The 27,297-nt window shown below is 43.3% G+C and overlaps 1 protein-coding gene across 1 annotated transcript in view; it reads left to right on the forward strand.

Moving 5' to 3' along the window:
* The window catches only part of LOC147679786 (myoferlin-like), a 3,853,508-nt gene that overhangs the window by 3,116,251 nt on the left and 709,960 nt on the right, over positions 1-27,297 (forward strand). The window contains exons 26-27 of the mRNA XM_086943347.1: positions 19,996-20,137; positions 20,713-20,812. Of these exons, the coding sequence (XP_086799473.1) occupies positions 19,996-20,137; positions 20,713-20,812 (242 nt within the window). The remainder of the gene's footprint in view (positions 1-19,995; positions 20,138-20,712; positions 20,813-27,297) is intronic.

Consider the following 27,297-nt stretch of genomic DNA (forward strand, 5'->3'; position numbering starts at 1 on the left):
AAATTTTACGTTCAGTACAAACAGACATGTTAGCAAAAACAAAACTGCAAACACGCGTAAACGTACGCACCCTTGTAATCCGAGTCATCCCAGAAGATGCGGATTCACGTACCTGACCTATAACGATGGTGAAACGGTACCAATAGCTTACAAATCACACTTGTACAAACAAGCTGAAATAAAATTCACTTCAACTGAGAAAATTCTGACAGCGGTTCAAACTGCTATAGCAAAAGAAAGAGCCCTTGCACAGGAAAAACGCATATCAGTCGTTACACCTGTACCTGCCCTAGAGGCAGTAACAAGAGTGAGCATTCCAAATGCTAAAGCTTTACATCCAAGATGGATACAATGGGTTAATTCTCTTGCTGCAACAGATGTTGAATATGTTTTTGACCCTAACTTGAAAACACAAGAATTTCTCCAATACGGGTACGAATGTCCTCTGCCGACCGAAATTCTGCCTCTGGAACATTACGGCTGTATAATATATACAGACGGATCAGCACGGCCCGCAATTGGGGATAAACAAGCTTACAGTGCTGCATGCGCGATTGTTAAAGGTCGCTGGCGCGAAGGTAAATTCAGACCAATGGTCACAAAAACTGTACTGTAAGACTGTACAGCTCAGCGAGATGAACTACAGGATTTCAAGATGGCGCTTGAGAATACCGATCGCGAATTCCCCACACTAATAGTGTGCGATTCGTATTACTGTGTCCAGTCTTACAACGAATACTTGCAGAACTGGGTTCAAAACGGTTTCAAAGATGCCAAAGGTGGCACAATAAAGCATAAAATGCTTTGGGAACAAGTAGTTCTTTTACAGAAAGAACTACAAAAGACTCACGTGATACATACACTGAGTCATCAACGTGATGGCGTTCACGTTGCGTGGAATTCATTGGCTGATAAAGCCACAAAGGCAGCCATCCACACGGATTCCGTAGCTGCAATCACTCGTTCAAAAACGAAAATAGACAGCGAAATAATGCAAGCTGTCACTGCTTCAGTAAAAAACAGTGGTAAGACACCCCCGATAGGCTTTCCAGTAAAGTACTCATACAAAACTGATGCAAACAATGTTCCTTTTGCTCAAATCCCTGCAGTGGGGGATAGGGCAATCCCAAACATGAAACATAGGTTAGGACTAATTTTAGCAGCGCATGAAGGGCTCGCCTCTGCACACGCAGGTGTTTCTGCCACAGTATCTTTATTAAAACAGAGATATTGGTGGCCGCGCATGAGGAAACAGACTAGAAACTATGTTCTGGAATGTGACATATGCCAAAAAATGAAAGTATCAATGGTGAAACGTCCTGCGCAGACGCCCCTTCTGATCTCAGATAGACCATTAGCGTGTGTTTACCTGGACCACTGTGGTCCCTTGCAAACGGACGGTAACTATAAATACATCATGGTCGCAGTGAATTCCTGCACAAGATTCATTTGGATGTGGCCCCAGTGCTCGGCTGACGCCAGAACTGTTATAACAGATTTGCGAGTCTTTATCGGCACATATGCAATCGGCACACTACATTCTGACCAGGGTCCTGCGTTTAGCTCTAGGGCTTACAAGGAGGCCATGGCCAGCTTGGGCGTTGCATTGCGGTACTCTAGTCCCTTCCATCCTGAGGGAAATGCGGTAGTGGAAAGAAAAAAGCGTGACATAAAGCATTCTATAACAGCGAGGGTATTACGTTCGGGTGACGGGTGGGTCAAACATCTAATAAGTGTCCAACGTAGTCTTAATAATCTGCCAAGAAATTCTCTGGGTGGAATCACTCCGTATGAACTTTTGTTTGGTACTAGAATGATAATTGAAGACCGCGATAGTTAGACTTCAGTGGTGGAACAGAAAACCTTTGATATCAAAGATCGTTTGGCTGTTTTACAGGACTTGAATGAAACAAGAAGAAGTCTAAGTAACACAAAGCAAAAGCCAACGGCCACTGAAGAAAAACCACCTGTCCCAGCAAGAGCTGTGTGAATTCCAAAGATTAGGGATCTGGTCAGAGAAAAGATCGCGGTGAAGAAGGAATTTGGGCCTTCTTACAGAAAAGCAGTACCTGTCTTAGCAGTCAGCGGAACAAGATCAGTAGTACTACCGCCCCTTGCTGGTAAAAAGGAGAACAAAATTGTATCAATCGACCTGGTAAAACCACAACCATGTTGCCAATAATAAGTAGTAGGCCCAGTGGACTCCCAAGATGTAGCAGAAGACCAAACCTTGCTACAATTCAAGAGGTTCAAACTGAGAGACTAATCACGTTTGATAAACCTGCAGTGAGAAAAGAAGGACTATGCAACAAAGCCATGGAACTTGTGCCTCTTGAAACTCAAATTGCAACAGTTTGTCAATAAAAACCTGTCTTCAATGATGTAGCCTAGGACTATACTAATATGACAAAGGAAGAAGCAAATCCAAAGATTAATGAAAATTCTGAAGCAATTCCAACAATTGACAGAACTGCATCTGGCTATTTCATCAATTTCGATGACTTTTCTGAAGATCCTAGTGAACATGAAGAAAAGCCAGCAAACAAGACATTCAAAGAAAAAATAACAGAACTCTTTCATCAACTTGGAGAAATATATCTGATTTCACCATGGATTAAATTGTGGATTGTGTTAGATGTACTTTTCCTCCTGCTCTGGCTCATTTTGGTTTTAAGCTTGGGAAGAATGATTGATGGAAAATACAGTACAATGGACACAGCAAGTCAGAACATCAACTTCGTCCTGAAACCTTACAAGTCATCTCATGTTGAAAAAAGAGACCTGTCATCAGTAAACAAAGGTCCTAAGCTGAAAACAATTTCTGGAAAGGTAAATAACAAATGGACCACAATCGGAAACCATGTATAGTTCTTCTAATACCCAGCCGGGCATAGAATTTATTTTGGGAATGTTTGACACGAAGTCAATTTGAATCTTTCAATCACATAGCAAACAAAATATTGTTTGAAGTAAGGCACAGGCCTGTACCGAACTCATCAGAATAAAGAAAAGGTTTGTGAAAAAGGGTGCAGAAGAAAGAGTATTTTACATCAGGCAAAGAAAGAGTTGAGCAAAAAAGTGGTACTGCTTTAGAATTAAAATTGGCAGTATTCCCTACAGTAGAACATACAGCATTAATTCACAATAGATAACAATGTATGTCTACACAACAGTGTCGACGGCGTTTCGATCCTATGCTCTATGATAGGAGGATCATCATCAGGACTTAATATATGCCTGGAATTTAAACAATCAAGCCTGTAAAGGAAAACAGGGGAAAACAGAGAGACATATAAATATTAGAGGACGCTACTCTGTTTTTTCAAAGATATGGACAGGAAGTCAACTACGTCAACCCTACTTAACATGCACTTTCGGAATCGCAGTGTGGTGGAAGGTGTTTTTCTTGACTAACGGCGAAAGAATTGCGCAGTGGTTGGAATGTGCCTATTTTGTAAAAGATAGTCATTTCCGTGTGGGTGAGGAGATGACATCTTGTGGATACAAGAACTGCTGGAATATCGGGTATAACACACATGTGAGACCTAAGTGAATTAGTGTGCTAGATTATGCCAGTGCTAGATTAAAAACAACAACAACGGCGTACCCAGGGCGGATTTGAAGAGCGCACTTTGATTTGGAGTTTGGCCTCGATATTCTGGTAAAATGACGAACAAGAGGCTGTGGAACAATAAACATGTTTAACACTTTGTAGAAAACTTTGTAAAAGCCCAACATGGTGCTCGTGAGCTAATCGTGCGTCTAACTGCAGCCCTTACCTATATCTGGATTAAGCTGGAACGACTGCCCGGGTCGGGCTGCCTCGTAAAGAGGAGATAAATAGAGAACCAATCTGCGGGCAAAAAGTTGTCCAGGTTAGGCACTGGGCAGATTGTTGAAAACCAACTTAAGGGGCAGAAGCGGCTACTTGCTCACCTTAGCACGGGAAATTTTATCCCGTAGTAGCACCAAATGGCTGGTTGAAGTCGAATGAGCGCCGAGTGTGGCGTTCTCATTCGGGTTCCAGGGGCTCTATGGCGGCGGTCGGGTAGATACACCAATCCGCTGTTAGGAAAAGGAGAGAGAAACCGTCAGGACGGGTTGCCTGTCTGCTGAGCGTGTCAGCGCGACGGGCTCGTGCAGGGGCTGGGCTGAGTCTTACCTTGTTGTGGTATGGACGTCAGTGCATCTGCTCCACGCTGGCGTTGCAGCTTCTGTGTCTGGAAGTTTGCGCGCACAGCTTTGAGGAGGCAATCATGTGACCTGGGTCATGTGATACTCCTAATCGGCGGTCGCCATATTGGAGTGGTGAAGAATTGGTCATGCGTGCCTGAAGGCTATGATGCCACGAGTAACCAATTATTTTAATAATTATTATAATACCCGTACGTATGAAGGGCCGAGGACTGGCAAGGAATACTACCGGAATTCTTTTAAACGACGCTTAGTATTATCACAAGTGACCGGGTTGTTTACAGTTGCGTTTTTGAGTGAACAGAAGGTCGCTGAGTGGTGGCCATATTGGAGTGGAGAGATAGTGAATTAAAATTGCTTACAGTGTGTGCCCAGGGGGTGAATAGGGACACATGCAATTCCAAACGATATATGGTTAAAATTGCTCAATATACTATATACAAATTGAATATCAACATACATGTACATTTTTAACAGGTGCCCAGCTGACAGATTTTCATTATAATTAGAGCAGATTGGTCCAATCCTCATTCCTATTCAAACCAGTCCTGATGGTATTAAACTGAATGATGGATTTAAGTTCCTCTCTGTTCATTATCTGGGACAAATTCCCTCCTCTTTGCGGAAGTTTGATGGACTTCAAGATGGTCCACCTGATGTCATCTGCTGTGTGGTTAAACTCGGTGAAATGTTCAACCAAAGGGGCATTCGGCGTATTGCATCTTATCCTGCTTCGATGCTGGCTGATTCTGGTCTTGGACTTTTGACTTGTCTGGCCTACATACATTTTGTTGCACGGGCAGAAAATAGCGTACACAACATTGCAAGTATTACAGTTTGTGAATGATCTCATCTCAAAGTTTACCCCATTATGGCTGATACTTTTAGTTTCAATTGTGAAGTCGCAGACAATACAGTGCCCACATTTCACGTGGCCCTTCAGTGGTAGCATCCCCCAATTAGAGTCAATGGTAGTGCAAGGGGTAGGGGTTGGTAGGGCTGCCCTCACCAGATGGTCTTTGAGATTCTTGTTTTTCTTAAATGCGAAAAGGGGTCTCTCCAGGGTTATGACTCCAGCATTTATGGTGGGCCAGTGCTTCAAGATTGATTTTCTGATTTTATTAGATACAGGGCAAAAAGTGGTCACGCATGCAATTCTGTCTTTATTTTCTTTTGGCTTAGGTGTCAATAGGACATCTCTTGGACAATACCAAGCCCTTTTTAAGGCAGCTTTGACAATTCTTCTAGGGTAGCCACGCATTTTCAGTTTGTGTGATAAAACTGCTGCTTCCCTGAAATAGTCAGTTTTGTTGGAGCAATTACGCCTTATTCGCAGGAACTGCGAGTAGGGTAATGAGTCTTTTAATGCTCTCGGATGACAACTCTCGTAACTGAGCAGGGTGTTCCGCTCAGTTGGTTTCCTGAAGAGGCGCGTGAGCAATTCGCCTTCCTGGTGGTATATTGACAGGTCAAGAAATGCTATTTGGGATTTGTCATGGGTCATGGTGAAAGTAAGGTCTGCACAGTTATTGTTTAACCAGTGGAGAAACAGGTTCAGCACATCAATATCAAGGTTCCAAATTAAAAAAATGTCGTCTATGTAACGACGCCATAGGGAGATACCTGTAGAGAATGGATTACTGTTATGAAGGATGACACCAGTCTCTAGCGCATCCATGAAAAGAATGGCTAGGTTGGGGGCAAAAATAGCCCCCATGGATGTCCCCTTGATCTGTTGGTAGTATGACCCTTCGAATGAGAAAAAGTTTTTTGAGAGACATATCTCAAGTAACTGAAGGATAAAGAGGCTCGGAACCCTGTGTGGACGGGGTCGTGTGTCTAAGATTTTTTGGATCACCAATAGTGCAGCTGTTTGAGGAATATTGGTGTAAAGAGATTCTACATCTAGTGTGCACAGTGTATTAACAGTGGGGTCGAAGGGATGATGCTCTATCAAATTGATCATCGCCATACTGTCTCTGATGTAGCAAGCAGTGTTCGGGACGAAATCTTTGATAAAAAAGTCCACGTATGCCCCTAAGGGTTCCAGAATCGACCCACAGGCTGACACAATAGGTCTACCTGGTGGATGCTCAATATTTTTGTGAACTTTGGGTAGGGTGTAAATTACAGGAGTGCGTGGACTTTTTACATTCAGGAAATTATGTTCCTTTTTGCTAAGGAACCCTTCGTTTTTAGCCTTGGTGGTGATATCCATAATAGTGGCCTGGATCTCCTTGGTTGGGTTCCCTGGGAGGCGCTGATAATGATCAGTATTGCCCAATTGTCTGAGAACCTCCGTTTTGTATGCGTCGATGTCTTGGAGGACAATCCCGCCCCCTTTGTCCGCACTTTTGATTACGAGTGAGGAGTTTATTTTTAATGTGTCGATAGCTTCTCTCTCTAATTTGGAGATATTATATGGTATGTAGAGTTTCTTTTTCTCTAGTTCTGCCAGGTCATTCATGACCAATTTCCCGAAGGTCATAATTTCAGGGGGGATCATGCTGGCCGTGGGTAGAAATGTAGAGGGTGGGTGAAAGGGGGTATTCGCACAACTCATAGGCGAGGGGTGTAACTGAAAAAAGGCTTTCAGACGAATAAGTCTGAAGAATTTCAGTAGTTCAGCCTGTAGGTCCATAAAATTTGGACGAACAGTGGGTACGAATGAGAGGCCCTTTTTAAGGAGTTCCAGTTCTGGACCACATAAATTGTGTTTCGACAGATTGAAAATGGGAATTACTTCATTGGAGGGTTCAATATTGGGCGCATCAACTACCATTGGTAGAAATTGTTGCGAGTCTTCCGTTCGCCGTGCGCATTGAACCAACGCTGAGGTTTCTTCACCTTCCCTCGTTGGGGGGTATTCGGTTGGCCTCGGGATAAAAAATGAGGTTGTGCCCCTCCTCCACGTCTTTGGTTGCTACCACCTTCACCCGGGTCAGAGCTATCGGAGGAATCTCCTGAGGTCTCTGAAAAACCCACAAGGTTCTGTCGCTTATTATATCGCCCCCAAGGTCTTGTGTTGGGGTTGAAGTGGGGTTTATTTGTATAAAAATCCTTCTGTAAATATGGGTAAGTGTTTTCTATATTGTAGGATTTTATATCCTTTTTTATTTTGTTAGATTTTTTATTTTGTTCTATTCTATGGAATTCTGCTACAGTTTTGTCCACTTGCTCCAATAATTTTTTGCATTCAGCGGACTGATCAGAGTCATTAATTTGTTTCAGAACCTCTGCTATTTCTTTTTCAAGGGATTCTAATGTCTCTGTGGCAATATTAATTCCAAGTGCGAGCCAATGTCTCGAACATGTAGTGCCAATATGGCTAAAATTTGTGGTGTATTTAGGGTTATCTGTGAAGATTCCCGGGATGTTCCGAACCTGAAGGCCTAGGGGAATAACCTCTGCTTTTAAGTAGTCTGTGAGCATAAGAACCATTAATTGTAGCCGAACCTGTTTATTCTTTAGTTTTTCCAATTGATCAGGTAGGGAGTTGCTAGTCGAGGGTGGAGCATCTGGGGTCTCCGATAAAAGAGATGGTTTTGTACAAAGATGTTTGATATAGTCGGCAGTGTAGAGTGGGACATGGGTTGACATTCCTTGTTGGAAAGAGAGTTATACAAGATATAGATACAAGAACAAGGAGTGGGTGTACTGAGGGCACTAGGGTGGCCTTCCTCGGAAACCGAGGTGTGAGGATTTTGAAGAAACCCTTGCAATCCTGCGATTGCGCTCAAGTTTTTTAAATAAACAAGGGGGACCCACTTAATGGCTTTGGACCATGGGTAATAGCTATTCAAAAGAACAAAGGTCCTAAGCTGAAAACAATTTCTGGAAAGGTAAATAACAAATGGACCACAATCGGAAACCATGTATAGTTCTTCTAATACCCAGCCGGGCATAGAATTTATTTTGGGAATGTTTGACACGAAGTCAATTTGAATCTTTCAATCACATAGCAAACAAAATATTGTTTGAAGTAAGGCACAGGCCTGTACCGAACTCATCAGAATAAAGAAAAGGTTTGTGAAAAAGGGTGCAGAAGAAAGAGTATTTTACATCAGGCAAAGAAAGAGTTGAGCAAAAAAGTGGTACTGCTTTAGAATTAAAATTGGCAGTATTCCCTACAGTAGAACATACAGCATTAATTCACAATAGATAACAATGTATGTCTACACAACAGTGTCGACGGCGTTTCGATCCTATGCTCTATGATAGGAGGATCATCATCAGGACTTAATATATGCCTGGAATTTAAACAATCAAGCCTGTAAAGGAAAACAGGGGAAAACAGAGAGACAAATAAATATTAGAGGACGCTACTCTGTTTTTTCAAAGATATGGACAGGAAGTCAACTACGTCAACCCTACTTAACATGCACTTTCGGAATCGCAGTGTGGTGGAAGGTGTTTTTCTTGACTAACGGCGAAAGAATTGCGCAGTGGTTGGAATGTGCCTATTTTGTAAAAGATAGTCATTTCCGTGTGGGTGAGGAGATGACATCTTGTGGATACAAGAACTGCTGGAATATCGGGTATAACACACATGTGAGACCTAAGTGAATTAGTGTGCTAGATTATGCCAGTGCTAGATTAAAAACAACAACAACAGCGTACCCAGGGCGGATTTGAAGAGCGCACTTTGATTTGGAGTTTGGCCTCGATATTCTGGTAAAATGACGAACAAGAGGCTGTGGAACAATAAACATGTTTAACACTTTGTAGAAAACTTTGTAAAAGCCCAACATGGTGCTCGTGAGCTAATCGTGCGTCTAACTGCAGCCCTTACCTATATCTGGATTAAGCTGGAACGACTGCCCGGGTCGGGCTGCCTCGTAAAGAGGAGATAAATAGAGAACCAATCTGCGGGCAAAAAGTTGTCCAGGTTAGGCACTGGGCAGATTGTTGAAAACCAACTTAAGGGGCAGAAGCGGCTACTTGCTCACCTTAGCACAGGAAATTTTATCCCGTAGTAGCGCCAAATGGCTGGTTGAAGTCGAATGAGCGCCGAGTGTGGCGTTCTCATTCGGGTTCCAGGGGCTCTATGGCGGCGGTCGGGTAGATACACCAATCCGCTGTTAGGAAAAGGAGAGAGAAACCGTCAGGACGGGTAGCCATTCTTTTCATGGATGCGCTAGAGACTGGTGTCATCCTTCATAACAGTAATCCATTCTCTACAGGTATCTCCCTATGGCGTCGTTACATAGACGACATTTTTTTAATTTGGAACCTTGATATTGATGTGCTGAACCTGTTTCTCCACTGGTTAAACAATAACTGTGCAGACCTTACTTTCACCATGACCCATGACAAATCCCAAATAGCATTTCTTGACCTGTCAATATACCACCAGGAAGGCGAATTGCTCACGCGCCTCTTCAGGAAACCAACTGAGTGGAACACCCTGCTCAGTTACGAGAGTTGTCATCCGAGAGCATTAAAAGACTCATTACCCTACTCGCAGTTCCTGCGAATAAGGCGTAATTGCTCCAACAAAACTGACTATTTCAGGGAAGCAGCAGTTTTATCACACAAACTGAAAATGCGTGGCTACCCTAGAAGAATTGTCAAAGCTGCCTTAAAAAGGGCTTGGTATTGTCCAAGAGATGTCCTATTGACACCTAAGCCAAAAGAAAATAAAGACAGAATTGCATGCGTGACCACTTTTTGCCCTGTATCTAATAAAATCAGAAAATCAATCTTGAAGCACTGGCCCACCATAAATGCTGGAGTCATAACCCTGGAGAGACCCCTTTTCGCATTTAAGAAAAACAAGAATCTCAAAGACCATCTGGTGAGGGCAGCCCTACCAACCCCTACCCCTTGCACTACCATTGACTCTAATTGGGGGATGCCACCACTGAAGGGCCACGTGAAATGTGGGCACTGTATTGTCTGCGACTTCACAATTGAAACTAAAAGTATCAGCCATAATGGGGTAAACTTTGAGATGAGATCATTCACAAACTGTAATACTTGCAATGTTGTGTACGCTATTTTCTGCCCGTGCAACAAAATGTATGTAGGCCAGACAAGTCAAAAGGCCAAGACCAGAATCAGCCAGCATCGAAGCAGGATAAGATGCAATACGCCGAATGCCCCTTTGGTTGAACATTTCACCGAGTTTAACCACACAGCAGATGACATCAGGTGGACCATCTTGAAGTCCATCAAACTTCCGCAAAGAGGAGGGAATTTGTCCCAGATAATGAACAGAGAGGAACTTAAATCCATCATTCAGTTTAATACCATCAGGACTGGTTTGAATAGGAATGAGGATTGGACCAATCTGCTCTAATTATAATGAAAATCTGTCAGCTGGGCACCTGTTAAAAATGTACATGTATGTTGATATTCAATTTGTATATAGTATATTGAGCAATTTTAACCATATATCGTTTGGAATTGCATGTGTCCCTATTCACCCCCTGGGCACACACTGTAAGCAATTTTAATTCACTATCTCTCCACTCCAATATGGCCACCACTCAGCGACCTTCTGTTCACTCAAAAACGCAACTGTAAACAACCCGGTCACTTGTGATAATACTAAGCGTCGTTTAAAAGAATTCCGGTAGTATTCCTTGCCAGTCCTCGGCCCTTCATACGTACGGGTATTATAATAATTATTAAAATAATTGGTTACTCGTGGCATCATAGCCTTCAGGCACGCATGACCAATTCTTCACCACTCCAATATGGCGACCGCCGATTAGGAGTATCACATGACCCAGGTCACATGATTGCCTCCTCAAAGCTGTGCGCGCAAACTTCCAGACACAGAAGCTGCAACGCCAGCGTGGAGCAGATGCACTGACGTCCATACCACAACAAGGTAAGACTCAGCCCAGCCCCTGCACGAGCCCGTCGCGCTGACACGCTCAGCAGACAGGCAACCCGTCCTGACGGTTTCTCTCTCCTTTTCCTAACAGCGGATTGGTGTATCTACCCGACCGCCGCCATAGAGCCCCTGGAACCCGAATGAGAACGCCACACTCGGCGCTCATTCGACTTCAACCAGCCATTTGGCGCTACTACGGGATAAAATTTCCCGTGCTAAGGTGAGCAAGTAGCCGCTTCTGCCCCTTAAGTTGGTTTTCAACAATCTGCCCAGTGCCTAACCTGGACAACTTTTTGCCCGCAGATTGGTTCTCTATTTATCTCCTCTTTACGAGGCAGCCCGACCCGGGCAGTCGTTCCAGCTTAATCCAGATATAGGTAAGGGCTGCAGTTAGACGCACGATTAGCTCACGAGCACCATGTTGGGCTTTTACAAAGTTTTCTACAAAGTGTTAAACATGTTTATTGTTCCACAGCCTCTTGTTCGTCATTTTACCAGAATATCGAGGCCAAACTCCAAATCAAAGTGCGCTCTTCAAATCCGCCCTGGGTACGCCGTTGTTGTTGTTTTTAATCTAGCACTGGCATAATCTAGCACACTAATTCACTTAGGTCTCACATGTGTGTTATACCCGATATTCCAGCAGTTCTTGTATCCACAAGATGTCATCTCCTCACCCACACGGAAATGACTATCTTTTACAAAATAGGCACATTCCAACCACTGCGCAATTCTTTCGCTGTTAGTCAAGAAAAACACCTTCCACCACACTGCGATTCCGAAAGTGCATGTTAAGTAGGGTTGACGTAGTTGACTTCCTGTCCATATCTTTGAAAAAACAGAGTAGCGTCCTCTAATATTTATTTGTCTCTCTGTTTTCCCCTGTTTTCCTTTACAGGCTTGATTGTTTAAATTCCAGGCATATATTAAGTCCTGATGATGATCCTCCTATCATAGAGCATAGGATCGAAACGCCGTCGACACTGTTGTGTAGACATACATTGTTATCTATTGTGAATTAATGCTGTATGTTCTACTGTAGGGAATACTGCCAATTTTAATTCTAAAGCAGTACCACTTTTTTGCTCAACTCTTTCTTTGCCTGATGTAAAATACTCTTTCTTCTGCACCCTTTTTCACAAACCTTTTCTTTATTCTGATGAGTTTGGTACAGGCCTGTGCCTTACTTCAAACAATATTTTGTTTGCTATGTGATTGAAAGATTCAAATTGACTTCGTGTCAAACATTCCCAAAATAAATTCTATGCCCGGCTGGGTATTAGAAGAACTATACATGGTTTCCGATTGTGGTCCATTTGTTATTTACCTTTCCAGAAATTGTTTTCAGCTTAGGACCTTTGTTCTTTTGAATAGCTAATACCCATGGTCTAAAGCCATTAAGTGGGTCCCCCTTGTTTATTTAAAAAACTGTCATCAGTAAACATCACAACCATTCCTATACCTGGTGGTGTAGCATGGGACGCTACTGATTACGACATCTATGGCCCGGTTGAACTCGTGAAATATCCACATCAGTTCAAGGTTTCTTTACGTGACTTTGTCTCACCGAGCACTATCTCTGATGATTGGGACTTTGATACTATTAATAATATGATGTCTGATTTAGAAATGTCAGCAACATTTACAGATCATGATTGTTTAGAAGGTTCATCTGATTAACAATAACTGGTATGTGGAGTCCCGCAAGGGTCCGCACTTTCACCACTTTTATTTAATTTATACCTGCAGCCACTGATAGACTCTTTTGCAAACATGGGCTGTAAAGTTTTTAACTACGCCGATGATACTCAGCTGCTGCTGAGTATCGAAAACACAACATCGGCTCAGTCCATGGCCCAAAAGATACTACGGTTCACAGTAAATTGGATGACGTCCAATCTATTAAAAATTAATCCAGACAAAACGGAGGTCCTTGTAGTGTCAACCTCTGCCTCCCCCTGGAACGATCTGTTCTGGCCCCAAGAACTTGGACCTACCCCAAAGCCGTGTCCTAGTGTAAAGAGTCTCGGTATGAAAATCGATCAGGAACTCTCGATGACCAACCAAGTATCCGCTGTGGTTGGTTCATGTACCAACCTGATTAGGCAGTTGCGAAAGGTTGTCCCTTTGCTCTCAACGAATACGCTCCAAACCATTGTTTCAGCCACAATAGTTTCCAGAATCTATTACGGGAACGCACTATACCTAGGACTTCCAAAAAATTCTATCAATCGTCTACAAGTCACCTTGAACGACGCAGCAAGGCTAATCTTCGGATTACCCAGACGGACCCATGCCTCTCCGCTACTTTATAGGCTACACTGGCTCCCTATAAAGCAAGGGATGAATTCAAGAGCCTGTGCATTTGCCATAAAGCAATCTATGGACAGGCGCCGGCCTATATAAAAGAGAGACTTGAAGTGTATGAACCCAAGCGAGTTCTGCTATCCTCCAATTCCTTTCTGCTATCTTGCCCATGCTTTAAAATGGCAACCAAAGGTGGCAGATCCTTTTCAGTCCAAGCCCCCACCATCTGGAATAAGCTACCAGAGATGCTTCGTAGAGAATCCAATCTTCTCCACTTTAGGAAATCCCTGAAGACTCTGCTCTTCAGGGACGCGTTTACATCCCCGTAAGATAGGTCGGCATTTCCGCATCCCTTCTACCCTTCTTCTTGTTGCTGTACTTGGTCAGAAGCGCTTTGAGACCTGTCGGTGAGTTGGCGCGATATAAAACCCAGATACAAATACAAATACAAATTATGAAGAAATGTATTGCTTTAATCATTTTGGGCACCACTATTTTCATAAATCTGCAAAACCTAGAAATGTTTTTACTTATAATCAATGGGAACATTGTCCAACACCGCCAAAAGGCAGCTCGAAAACAGTTTAAGAGAAATTTCCATACTTCTCAGGGTTTAATATCACAGATCCAGAAACGTTTTATTTCAAAAATGTGAATAAGACAGGAATGAAAAATATGTTGACCAATACAAAACTGATTTATTCAGCAAAATTTTATGAACAGTTATCTACATTTGGTTTTGAATTCTGGAAAAATGACATTGAAACAAAAACAATCTGGGGTTCAAAAGATTGGCAAGTACAAGGTTTAGAATCATTATTCAGAGCCTTCATGATCCCAGAACAAATAATGTTCCTGAATGACACCATTCAACAAACAACCTGCCAAGCCAAGATAAAAGATTTAAACAACCCGTCTATACCAAAGCCTATGCCTGATAGAAATAACACTACAGATGAGGGGTTAGACGTGCCCCATATTTTACACCAAAACAGAACTAATCCTGATTGGAAAAAATGGTTGATCTGCCCCACAGACACTAATAACTGTCAAGATAGATTCCTGGACAAAACACAGGGGTTCAAACAGAACAGGCAAGACCCAAGATATTCCCAGAGACAACATCCAGGAATAATAACAACATACAGTGTAGGAAAACTATGCCTCGAGTGGCTACAGAAATCCACACTACCTGAAATTAAGCAACACTTGACCTTACTTAAAGGAGGTGCTGACTTGCGAGATTTCTTATTGGGACCTCGTAAACAGCATCAAAAACGTTTCATATACGCCGGTATATATGCTGCTTACAACGAAGCTTGGAAAGTAACGCAAATTGAAACTGCTGAAAAAATACGGGAAATTGATCGTATCAATTTGGAAAAAACACTGTCTGTAGTGGACAATGGGTTAACGACTCTGTTCTCCAGAATGTATTCATTGGACAGCATTGTATCATCTGCTATTGATATAATAGAACAGGATATGCTAGTGTTACAACATGGCCAGTCCCAATTACGTTCTATTGTACAGTTAGGCTGGACGTTACAAAATCTGCGTTCAGGCTACGTGCCTTGGCGTCTAATCAACACAACTTCATTATTTTCAATCTTTAACCTTACAGATAAACAAATCTCTTTGGCACAAAAAGGAGCAGACTATACGGTGCTGAGCATTGAAAAACTAGAAGGGTTACCATTAACAGTTTCCGAGAAACCTGTCATTGAATGGATAATACATGGTACCATAACAATACCAATAACGAGATTCCAGTTTCAATACTGCCTACAGCATATACCAGCGGGCCTGTATGAAAGGTTGGGTAAAGGATACATTAAGTCGACATGGAAATTACCATATACACATAGATGTTGGAGTGGGCGTAACACAGAAGTATTTCTTAGTACAAAAAGTTGTGAAAAATCGCTAAGTGGTACACTTCTGTGTCAAGAAATTAATTTACATGGAGCCTGTGAGGGTTCATCTAATGACCTTTCTTGCCACTTGCACGGCACCCCAGCCACACAAATAGAACCTGTTTTCAGGCAGCTTTCCAACGGTAGCTACGTTATATTCAGTGACCACAGCTGTTGTGGCATGTTGCCAGGAACGGCCTATCTCATGAGTGTTACCTCCAGGGTCACTTGTTGTATGCAAGTATTGTATCCAAACAGCAAACCAGACAAGGAGGCAACGCTTTGGCCTTCATTGAATATCTCTGCTATTCGAATTGATACATTAAGCAGAATGAAAGCCATTCTTTTACAAAAAACTGTGCCTTTGACCTCGTCTAAAGAAACGCATGATCTGCAAGTTGCAAGGACCTCAGCAGAGATACATACATTAATATCAACAAACTGCCCCGTACATTTCGTAGAAATGTTAGGTCAAATTTTAAACATGTTAGATACCAGTGGCATCGCACATGTATTTAAGACAATTTTTTCGAGACTGTTAGCACCCTTTGAAGCAGTCCTGAGCATTTTCCCGAATTTCGTGCACTCTGTGTTCGGAAGCCTGCTTCTCCTTTTGAGACTCGTAGCAGGAATTCTATTTTTGTTCCTTCTGCTCCGATATGGCAAGTCCAGTCACCAGCGATACCCAGGTTACCATGGAACAAGCGATCCAGGCACTGCGGTACCGAAATAGGATAACACAGGTTCTCGGCTTGGCTCGTCTAAGAGATCTGAATACCACATGGTTTCTATCATTCAGACCAATCTGGGGAAATTGCATCTTACCTGTTCTACGATGCCTGCTCTGCGGAGAAGAATGCGTGTTAGACATCTGTCTCTCACTCCCATCAGCAGTACCTATGGATGTCAATACTTTGCTTGGTTCGGTAACGGCTCATGCAACGTGTTGTCCCCAGCGGCTACCAATTCTGATGACGACATTCGTTGAGACCTCACTTGCGACTAGGTGGCGGTGAGGTATGAGATGAAAGCGGCACAGAGGTACAACCTTCTGTGAACATTGCTGATCCAGATAACGCTGACGGTAATGCATCTCGCATATGCACTATTTCCACTTTTTCGGAAATGGCCCAACTTTCACCTATTGTGGTAGACAAATTCTTTGCCAGCCTATCTGAGTTAATGTTTTCCCCTAACAACAAGAATAACTCTTGAGAAACAAGCACACAGCGTTCCCTGAACTTTGATTTCGGCCTTCAGTTTTGATAAACAGAACTCCAAAAATGTAGAACTAATTTTTTTTTTATTACTACAACGAAATAATTTTTTCTCATTACCAAAATTTTTACCTTTTTTGGCACAGAGTAATCTGCTTAATGTAGAACTATTCTTAGAGAACAAGTTTTCTATTTTTGTAACCTAGAGACAATATCTAAACTTAGCCTCTTGCACATGTTCAGCCTTGTATATATATGTGCTGAAATGGTCTCGACCTTCTCTTCTGCATTAAGAGCCATTTCATAAATGTAATTTCGTGATTCATTCAGCCAGCATTTCAAATGTAAAAACTATATGCATTGTTTGAATGATACCACTGCTTAGAAACGTACAGTACAATACTCATTTTTCGTGTACAAACCATTTCAAATGCATTTTATGTATTTTTGGGGTGGGATTGTAAACACATGCTTAGAAATGTTATAACTGCTTAGTATTTAGTAAAGATGGACATTCTACGTGGAGTGGGTGTTGTAACGTATCTAGGGCTCTAGTGTAATTTTCCCGATTCATGCCCTTATATTGGTATAACTTATCATATCCTTATATAGGCATAAGAATCATAACCATATTTAGACACAGCCAATGCAGTCCAAATACGGCATGGCTACTTCCACTAAGCTCCTAGAGTACAACGAGTTTGTGAAGACAACCAGCCCTCAGCAGCATAGAACTTCCCTCTGCTTCAGTATTGATTTGTCCCAGAAGTAGGACAGTTGGTTACGTGGGCGCTAAGAAAGGACGGGCGGTGCTCAAGCGGACCATCTCTTGGTGAATCGTGTTGTGCATTCAGGCGTGCTACTCTTCGGCTAAAAAGGAACCTCCTGATGGGCTGAGGGCCCATTCCACTCGGGCCACAGCGACCACTAGTACCCTGGGCCGAGGAGTCCCCTTGCGGGACATTTGTTAGGCATCTATGTGGGCCTCCCTGCACACATTCCCAAGACACTTCTGCCTGGACAGCCAAGTCCGGAAGGATGGCTTCTTTGGCCATTCCGTCCTCCAGGACTTTCTGGTGTGATTATTGGTTCGCAGACCCACCACCGGGGTTGATATTGCTGGGGTATCTATTCTAAGGTAAGGAATCTATCACTAACATGTCTCTTTCAGATGCACAAGTTACTACTTCTGTAACAATATATCTGTAAAAGACATTAGTTAGTGATAGATTCCTTACGACCACCCATCCTCCCCGTTCTGCGAACCGATATCTAGGGTTAAGGTCATCCCCTTTCAGGGCAATAGTTTCATGGCACCAGTGTTGGTTTTTATCATGGCTCTGCATTTCTGGCGCGGAAAAGCTGTGTATAAGAACTGACGTCAGCGCGCGGAGGCGGTGTCTAAGTACTCCAACGATGTCATCACGGCACCCACGACACCGACGACAGACGTGGTGCTGCGGACGACGCCTACTGACGCGCATGGGTGCTGCTACGCAAAAAAATTCCAGATCCAGTCTGACGCCTGGGGATATTCTAAGGTAAGGAATCTATCACTAACTAATGTCTCTCACAGATATATCGTTACACAAGCAGTAGCTTGTGCTTCAGGGGTGTCAAACTGTCACAGACAAGTAGGTCCTATAAGTTATCTACAGGTGCTATGCCCTTCCCATCCTTTCTACCCGTCTCACCTTCCACCGCCGTCAGGGTGGCTGGCAGAAGACCATATGCACGTTTTGCAGCAGGAAGTGGAGAGGATTTTGGCCCTAAGGGGCCAAGTAGAGGGTTTTGGCCACGGGCATAGAGACTGGGTGTAGCTCCCACTACTTTCTTTTGCCAAAGAAAGATGGAGGCCTTCGTCCTATTTTGGATTGTCGCCGTCTCAATGCCTTCCTGTGGAAGAACAAATTCAAAATGCTTACTCTAGTCCAGGTTCTGTACTCCCTAGACCCCAGAGACTGGATGGTAGCGTTTGACATGCAGAATGCTTATTTTCATATTCCCACCCTGCAGGCCCACAGGCAATATTTGTGCTTTACAGTAGGCCAGGACGGTAAGATCCTAGCTGGTGCAGTGAGTGTTGTGGGCCAATTCCTGTTTAGATCGAAGACAACAGTGTTGTCCGCATACATTAGTAGTTGAATAGTTGTTGCTTCCAATTTAGGGGGTGGTGCCCTCTTGTTTTGGAGGTTGAAGGCCATGTCAGCCACAAAATAGAGGTTAGAAAAAAGTGGAGCGAGGACACACCCCTATTTTAAACCTCTTGTAGATTCTGTTGGTTTGAGAGATGCCGTTCTCCAATTTTACGTGAACCTATACATCTATGAATAATACCCAACTGGCCCTAAAAGATTTCTTTTAATTCCCCATCCTTCCAGTTTGTGCAATAGTTTGTTATGATGTATTGTATCAGATATGGTCTGGAAGTCAATAAAACATGTGAATAAATCTGGAGACAGGGATGTCAGGACTAGCATATAAAGGGCCAAGATGCTATCAAGTATGCCATGGCTGTCTCTGAGGCCTGTTTGGCGCCACAGAATGAGGTTTTGATTGTCTTCCCATAGTTGTAAGTCATTTAATGAAAGGCTAGCAGATTGCTTAGATTCTGTGTCCAGCAAAGCAATCATCCTGTAGTTTGCCGAACATAGGCGGACCCTTGTTTTATGGGGCAGAGGATGGAGCCCTTCCAAGATGGGGGGGGGGGATAATCCCCCGTGAAGTTGCAAGCATTGAGCATTTGAGTTTTGCCTGGTCTGTCCTGTAGGACGTTTTGGTCTGAGCTACTTCACAGACCCAACACCTGGTTTGATACTGCTATGGTATCCATGCACATAAAAGTATCCATCAGAAGCACAAGTTACTTCTTCTGTAACACTCTTCCTGATGAATTCCCTGACCACAGAATCATCACAGACCCTTCCACCTTCCCTTTCTGTGAACTTGTCTACTCCATTTAAAAAGATCACAATCTAGAGGGCTGCACACAGGCTATGCCAATTTGACAATGTGCTCTGTGTCTGAGGGTGCAGACAAGTCTAAGGAATCAATTGGCGACAGCGCACATGGATGACACTAATATGTAACTCTGCTTGTCACGTCCTGAGGGGAACACCAATGGCACAAAGCTGCACTGGCCACCTATTTGGGTGCAGGAGTGCTGCTTTAAACTTTCCTGATCCATTCTAGCAACTGGGGAATATTCACAAGGTGAGTAATCTTTAGGTAGATAGAGTATCCACCAGAGTTACCAAAAGAAAGTAACTTTATTTTGTTCTCTCAGCTCTAGCACCAGAATACACTTTACAGATACTTATCATCATCAGATGTGCAATATATTGATTGCTGTTTACACTTGGGATGTCACATTATTCTAAATAAATGTGCTGTAATCTGATTATCACATTTTCACTGGATTTTTCAGCTGCTAAATTATTTGTGTAGTATGATTTATAGGCCAGCACAAAATGTTTGTTTGTATGTCAGCTTAACAAGCATACTGTTTTTGTCTTAGATGGTTGGATGGCCTGGAGGACAACAGCCAACGTACAGATGTTCACTATCGTTCTCTGGAAGGCGAAGGAAACTTTAATTGGAGGTTCATCTTTCCTTTTCAATTTCTGCCCAAGGAGCAGATGTTAGTCCTGAATGAGAAGGTGAATCATAAGGAGATAACAACTGATGGGCCATTTGTGGGGTGGGAGTAGTATGAGTCGCTAATACCAGGCAGAGGGCACGCTGAAACTTCCATCAAGGAGTAAGGTCTAAGGCAATGATGTTGGAGCAGTGGATATCTGAGCTCTAACATAGGTTCATAAATAGTGTTTAACAATAGGAACAGCATTGAGGCTCCAATAGGAGAGTGCTGGCCCTGTCATGGATGTCAGTCATAAGGAGAAGGAACTGATATCATGCGGTTGTGGTGAGAGGATGGGGAAGTTAGCCTTGTCGTACTGAATATAGCAAGGTTCAGCGTAGTCATTTGGTGCCTAGGTGCACGCCATAACTGGGAGACAGGAATCCAGAACAAGGTTATTGGGATGTCAGGTTCTGACAGACATTTGTCACCATCATAGGGAAGCAGAGGCCTCCAAAAAGTAGAAAAGCGAGGGTGCAGAAACATTATACAGACATTGGAATATCTTTGGGAATGCATAGGGCACAGGGAACATTATATATTGAGTACATCAATTTGGTAACATGCAACCCTCCCTTTTCTTTCTTCTTTTAGGAGCACTTCTGGAGCCTTGATAAATCAGTGCGAAAAATCCCCCCAAAGCTGATCATCCAAATCTGGGACAATGATTTGTTCTCAGCTGATGACTTTCTCGGTAAGCCATTTCCAGTGAAGGCCACTCCATGCACCTGGGATAAACAGGGAGGGGGTCTATCTTCACTCTCAGCCCCCAACTACACAATGCCTCTGGGTTATAAAGCGAATGGTCCTTCATAACTGAAGCCCTCAAACTGCCCTCAAGTTCAGTATACAGGCAGTGATCACAACTGTGGTATAAAAAAAGGGGATGTCATCAACCATAACTCCAGCGTATTCAATACAGAATTAGCTGTCACAGCCTCCCACAATGCCCTATGCAATATATATGGTATTGTCAATCTCAAACTTTTTTTCTATTCTCCAAACATAAGCCCCCAATTCCCAGGAGAGCAATGTATCGTCTATCAAAGTGCCCTTTCTCCTGGATGTACATGGAGTGGTTCAAGGTCATATCTGGCCGACCCGCCCTTAGGAAAGAAAGAGAAAAGCTCATGGTTATCAACAGACTTCATCCAGTGTAAATGGGTAGATCTCCATTGTTATTCACATTGTCCCTTCTCACACACTAAAACATACAGGAAGTGGTCACCCTCATCCTTCTTCCTAATAAGTTTACAGTTTCCTTTACACCCCACCAGGCAGCATGCAGTGAGCACCCCGCTGTAAACTTAAGCCTCTTGTCCAAGGTAGAAATGGAGAGGTTCACTCAAGTATTCCCCATACTCTGCTGAGAGAGGCCTGTAGTTTTTCAAGCCATCTCAATCCCTCAGTTTACATATGGTGGATCAAAGTCATTCTCCCTCAACCCTTAGGTTACAGAGGGAGCTTAATTTTCCATATGTGCCCAAAATGAAAGTTAATTGAGCAGGGGGAAACACTTAGACTTAGTTATAAGTACCAGGATGAAAATGATGCACTTTATTGACTGTTCAGTGGACTTTGTGAGAATTCAAACTGTCGGGAACCGAAAGGGAAACCCCAGTCTTGGCTGTGTTGACTTTTCAACTGGCAGAAGCGACCACGCCTTCAGTACCCAACAGTAAAAGTCCCAGCCAGGAGACAGCATTCTCATATGACACATTTCGATAATACTGGTCATGAGCATACAAATGATACCTGCACCCACCGTATCTCACAGATATTCACCATAAAGATCGAAAGCAACTGGTGACAGATGTAACCCATAGGAATTCACTGCTACAGCTAGGCAGTGCTTAATTTGAGTCGGTGGAGGCCATGGTGTAGGAAAGTACCCTTTCAGCATGGTTATCTCCCACGTTTTGCCTGACTGATGCATCTTTGACTGAATGTGCAGTGGGTTCCTTCTTACCAAGTTCCCAGTGCCTGAATTCTTACCCAAAACTGTATCTTTGTATCCACAATTGGCAACCTCTGTCACACATGTAAGTCCAGTGGTACCAAGGACCTTGTGATCAGAGAATCTTTAAGGGCTGCAGCATGTACCATGCCACCCTAAGAGACCTCTCACCAAACACGTGCACACTGCCACTGCAGCATGTGTATTTTGATGCAGATAAAAGTGAGGAGTTAACTTAGCACACATACTTGTTTTCCAGGCCTACCTGCACTGCGAGAGCCTTAGGTAAGTCATGCAGTAGGCTATACAGCCCTAAGGCAGGGTGCACTATACCTCTTGTGAGGGCATAACTGCATGAGCAGATATGGCCCTATGAGGTTACGTGGTTTTTGACTCTGCTTCGTATCTAGCCGCCATTTTGTGTTTAACCACCATTTTATGTTGCCCCACTCAGGCAGCACGGCGGACGTGGTGAACGCGATGTTTTAGCCTTTTCAGCTGCTACGTGTCAGTCTCGTTAAAGAGTAACTCCTGCCCATGTTTACGAAACCGATGTCAGGGTTTCCCGAGTTTGTAAATCCATGTCTAGACTGATTAATCCATGTCTTACTCCACTGTTTGGGTCCCACTATTCTTCTTGACTTTATCTTGTTTAACTGACCTTCGCTATTCCCTTCGTGTGTTCTCTTGTTACATAAACTGTCTTTTGAAGCATTCAAACATGTTCTACCACCTGCAAATTGAATTACGGGCACTAGTGTTGATTAACTTGAGGGGAGGAGAACACACAGGGTCTGAAAGGAGGGTGTGTTTTAGACATTCGATAGCTTGTTTTCAAATTATTCCTATTTGTCAGTTTTGTATGTTTTTGGAGTTGGCATTGTAAACCTGTGTACTATAATAGTTTGTGCACCACGGAATGAAGTGGCAGTCTCCTGAGAACCTACCATTGGTGTACTTACAGGACAACTGTGCTTAGCTGCAGCTAATATATCTGCTTTTCTACGCCTAACAGAGTGTCACGTGTCTCTGTCTGCCAAAGCAGGTGAAACCGAAGATCTGAGGCGTGCCCTGCGCCGCCTGGCCCATAAGGTCAGGTTCTCCAATTGGCGCCCAAAGTGGGGCGACTTCAGTGGTAGTAGTTTTGACCAAGGGTCGTGAGGAGCTTCGCAAGAAAACTCCGGAGGATTTTGCGAGCCATGTGAGCGACCCCTGTATGTCAAAGTGGACCAAAGGTCTTTGTAAGCGCGGCTACTCTTTCCCGACGGCTGCTGACGACTGCTGCCCTGACTGTCGCCCTGCTTTGGCCCCCTGGTGAAGATTAGTATCGCGAGACATTAGACGGAAATCTGTTGGCGTGAGAAAACATTTAGTTAAGTATTCGTGGGTAGCGCCCACTTTTTGTTTTTGTTTTTTGTTATTCGATTAGTGCACTAACCGAAGCCAAGGGGTAAGTACGTTTGTGCTGTGACTATATTGTCTAAAATCCCTTGACGGTTGTAAGAAGTCCAGTTTGTTACAAAATGCCTGGATTTAGTAAGTTTAAGAAATTTTGTTGTTTTGGTTGTACTAGGGATTCCCGGCTAGAGGATTCTTGTCCAATTCCACCGGTTGGAACTCCCACTTATGACCTCAATTCAAAACATGGTTTAGGTCCTATTATTTTTAATGAAACATGGATTCGATATACTAAAAAAGATGGCGTCTTACGGTGGCCACAAAAAGGCACCTTTGAGCCTGCTATACTAGATAACTTGGAAGCGAGAAAAGCCCGGACGGCAATGTTTGACTCTTTCCGCCTCTGGCGTAAAGAAGCCAGCCAGAAAGAAATTAAGCAAATGAAGAAAGATAAGAAAGAGCAGAATATGATGATTTTGCAGGCTGCCCAACAGTTTAAAAATTATGACACTGATCAGATGGTTGAGGTTTCGGAAAGACAGCATTGTATGGCAATAGACAAATGTTATCCTGTGTTACCTACTGCCTCAAAGAGTAAGGGTTCTGATGAAGATCCTTTCATGTCCCATCTATTGATGTTACCTCCACCTTATGTGTTAGGTGCTAATGCACCTCCATTACAACCTGTTGCTAATCCAGCTATTCTGGTTCCTGCACAATTGCCTCTTCCTGTGATTCCACCTCCGCCCCCTTTGCTACCAACTTCTGTACCCCAATCTTCTGTGCCTCAATCTCCTTTACCTTTACCTTCTTTTTCTACTGGTTCTTCTCCTGTTTTACAGAATACATTGTCTCCTCTTCTAGTATCAGATTCCCCTACAGCTCGAAAACGTTTAGTTGAAACTTTTTCTGGTCTTTTGTCACCTTTTCTTGGACCTCTTTTCTTTTCTCCTGCTTCATCTTGAAGACAATCTCGTAGCCTGTTCCAGATTTGGAGGAACGGACTAAGTTAGATTCTCTTGCTTGTAATTGGATCACGAGTATTCTACAGTATAGTGTATGTGATATTTTAGACACCTTTCTGCAATGGAACGCGCCTACGCAGAGGTATGTCTTTAATACTATGTGCAACACTCTTATCAAAGGGAAGGTATATATGGATTTGGATTCACCTCCTCAGGATTTATTCGAAATACGGGATCAATTTGATAAGGGACTTATTGTGGGTCCTGATGTAGAGTCTGCTGTTCAGAAGCTTGTTACTTTCCGATCTTCCTTTTTCTCTCAAAATTCTCTTGAGCCTGATCCTGCGGTTTGTCGTAAAATGGCACAATATCCTATGCAAAAAGTTCCTCCAATATGGAGAGAGGCAGACCCAAACGCTCATCCGCCTGTTCCTGCTTATTTTCAGCGCATATGGGTACATGATCCTTGGAAAAGATCAGAAGTGTTGGCACTTAAGCAGTCCTTACCGGACCCTCGTAAGAATCCTGCTGGGTATTATAAAGAATTGTCTCAGACTGTTAATGCATGCATTATGAATTTGGCAGATATTGATTTACTTATGGGAAATGTAGTCCCACAAGCTTTATGGGCTAAAATTCGTAGACAAGACCATGATCAAGCTTTAGGTGGTAATTGGGGTGCTATTACAGCCGCAGATGCAGGACAAATAGGTGGTGCCAAACCTGATGATCTGATTACGGAGTTGCCCGGTAGAATAATTGATCTTATGAAAACGATGATGCCTGCTGTACGCGTTAACTGGAATAAGTTAGCAGCGTGCAAACAAAAGATTGATGAAAGCGTCTCCGATTTCTTTACTCGTTTCGAAGAGACTTTCATCGACCTTAGTGGTCAATACATGAGTACTGAAGGTGGACAGCGATTATTTGTAGATAAATTCGTTTTTAATTTACTTCCAGAATTATCGCATAAATTGAAACAATCTGAGAGTGCATGGGCTGTTTCTTCAACTGCCCAGATATTAGCTACTACTAAATATTATGAGAATAGGGATAAGGAAGATAAGGAAAAAGCGGAGAAGAAAACTAAAGAATTAAAAACGAAGGTTCTTCTGCAACAGGCTTATCCTCGTTCTACTCAGCCGCAATTTCAACAGCCCCCACAGTTTCAGAAGCTGTTGCAAAAACCTGAATCTTCTGCTCCGCGATTTCCGTTGGGTCCTAATCAATGCGCCTATTGTAAAGAGGAAGGTAATTTTAAGAATACTTGTCCGATTTTGTTGCAGCGTTATGGCGGATCATTAACGCCACGGGGTCGTGGAGATTCTCGTCAGTGTCCAGAGGTAGAGGGCGTGGTGCGTAGTCTCAGGATCGACGTCCCTCTCCCCCTCAGGACTCTGCAAATTATTTTGACCAGCGGAATTCTCAGTCTGCACAATATTACAATGACGACTATTGCACAGATAGTGAGAATGCTGATTTCCTCACTTGCTAGGACAGCCATCGACAGAGTAAGGGAGTCGTATCAGTTCCAGTGGATCAGGATGGACCTTATGTTAATGTCGTAGCATTGGGTGTTACAGAACCATTTCATTTGGATACTGGTGCAATGAGAAGTTCTATTATGCATTCCAAACTCCCTGGGGCACCTTTGTCTGGCTTAACAAATGTTTCTGTAGGATTCTCTTGTGCCCCAGTTAGCAACCCTGATTCTTGTCCTTTGCCTATTTCCATTGGTCCGTATGATTTAGAAGCTCCACTTCTTTTGACAACGGGTTGTGGAAAGAATTTATTGGGTTTGGACTTATGGAAATGTCTGCATGCCACATTGTATTGCTCACCCTCTGGTGTACATCTTACTTTAGGTGATAAGTTAACTTCTCCGATGTATGTATCTAAAGACCAACTGCCACTCGAACTGCGTTCGCTTCCTGCTATGCTTTGGGCTACGGGTCCGAATGATGTTGGTTTGCCTCAAATTCCATCTTATGTGATTACTGTGAAGCCTGATGTTAAGTTACCACGTATTCCACAATATAAAATATCTAACGATGGTGAGAGAGCATTGTTGGCTATTGTTCATGACTTGGTTCAGAAGGGCGTGGCCGAGGAGACCACAGGAAATGTTTGTAATAGTCCTGTTCTACCTGTTCTTAAGCGTACTGATCCTTCTCAGCCACCTGTGTATCGTTTTGTGAAAGATCTCCGAGAGGTCAACAAAATTGTTGTCCCTCAGTTTCCTATTGTTCGAGATATTACTGCTTTGCTTACTATGATTCCTGCTTCGGCAGCTTGGTTTTCGGTTATTGATCTCAAAAATGCCTTCTTTAGCATTCCCATTGCTGAGGAAAGTAGGGATCTCTTTAGTTTCTCTCTCGGAGGCCGAAGTTTTCGATTTAAGCGTGCACCTCAAGGCTATTGTAATAGTGTCAAGAATTCCCATCGGAAAAGGAATCCGGCATCTGGAAAATACGGACTACAAGTCCCAGGAGGCTTAGCGGGTAATGTTATGTAAACAAAAGTCCCGTTACATAATTTCCAGTAAACACGCCCTATAAAAGGAGGAACTCAACAGAAGAACACTGTCGGATATTGTGTTTACACCGACGTACCTGCTTCGTGGAGAGCAGCGTCCCGAAGAGGTGATCCCGTCAGGCTTGATCGGAGGTAGGTTGAGTCGTTACTCCCTGGCCGTGTCTTGCCTGGTTTACCCTGTTCTTGCCTCGGAAGCTCTACCGGATACCATTGAGCATAGCCCTGATTCGGCTGAGTCTAGGTGTCTTGATCAGTGTGTTGGTTGGAGCCGTTGCTCCCAGCACGAACCGTAATCCAGGACTATTACCTGTAACGCACACCAGG

This window comes from Lissotriton vulgaris, chromosome 11 (genome assembly GCF_964263255.1).
Source record: "Lissotriton vulgaris chromosome 11, aLisVul1.2, whole genome shotgun sequence".
NCBI classification, from domain to species: domain Eukaryota; kingdom Metazoa; phylum Chordata; class Amphibia; order Caudata; family Salamandridae; genus Lissotriton; species Lissotriton vulgaris.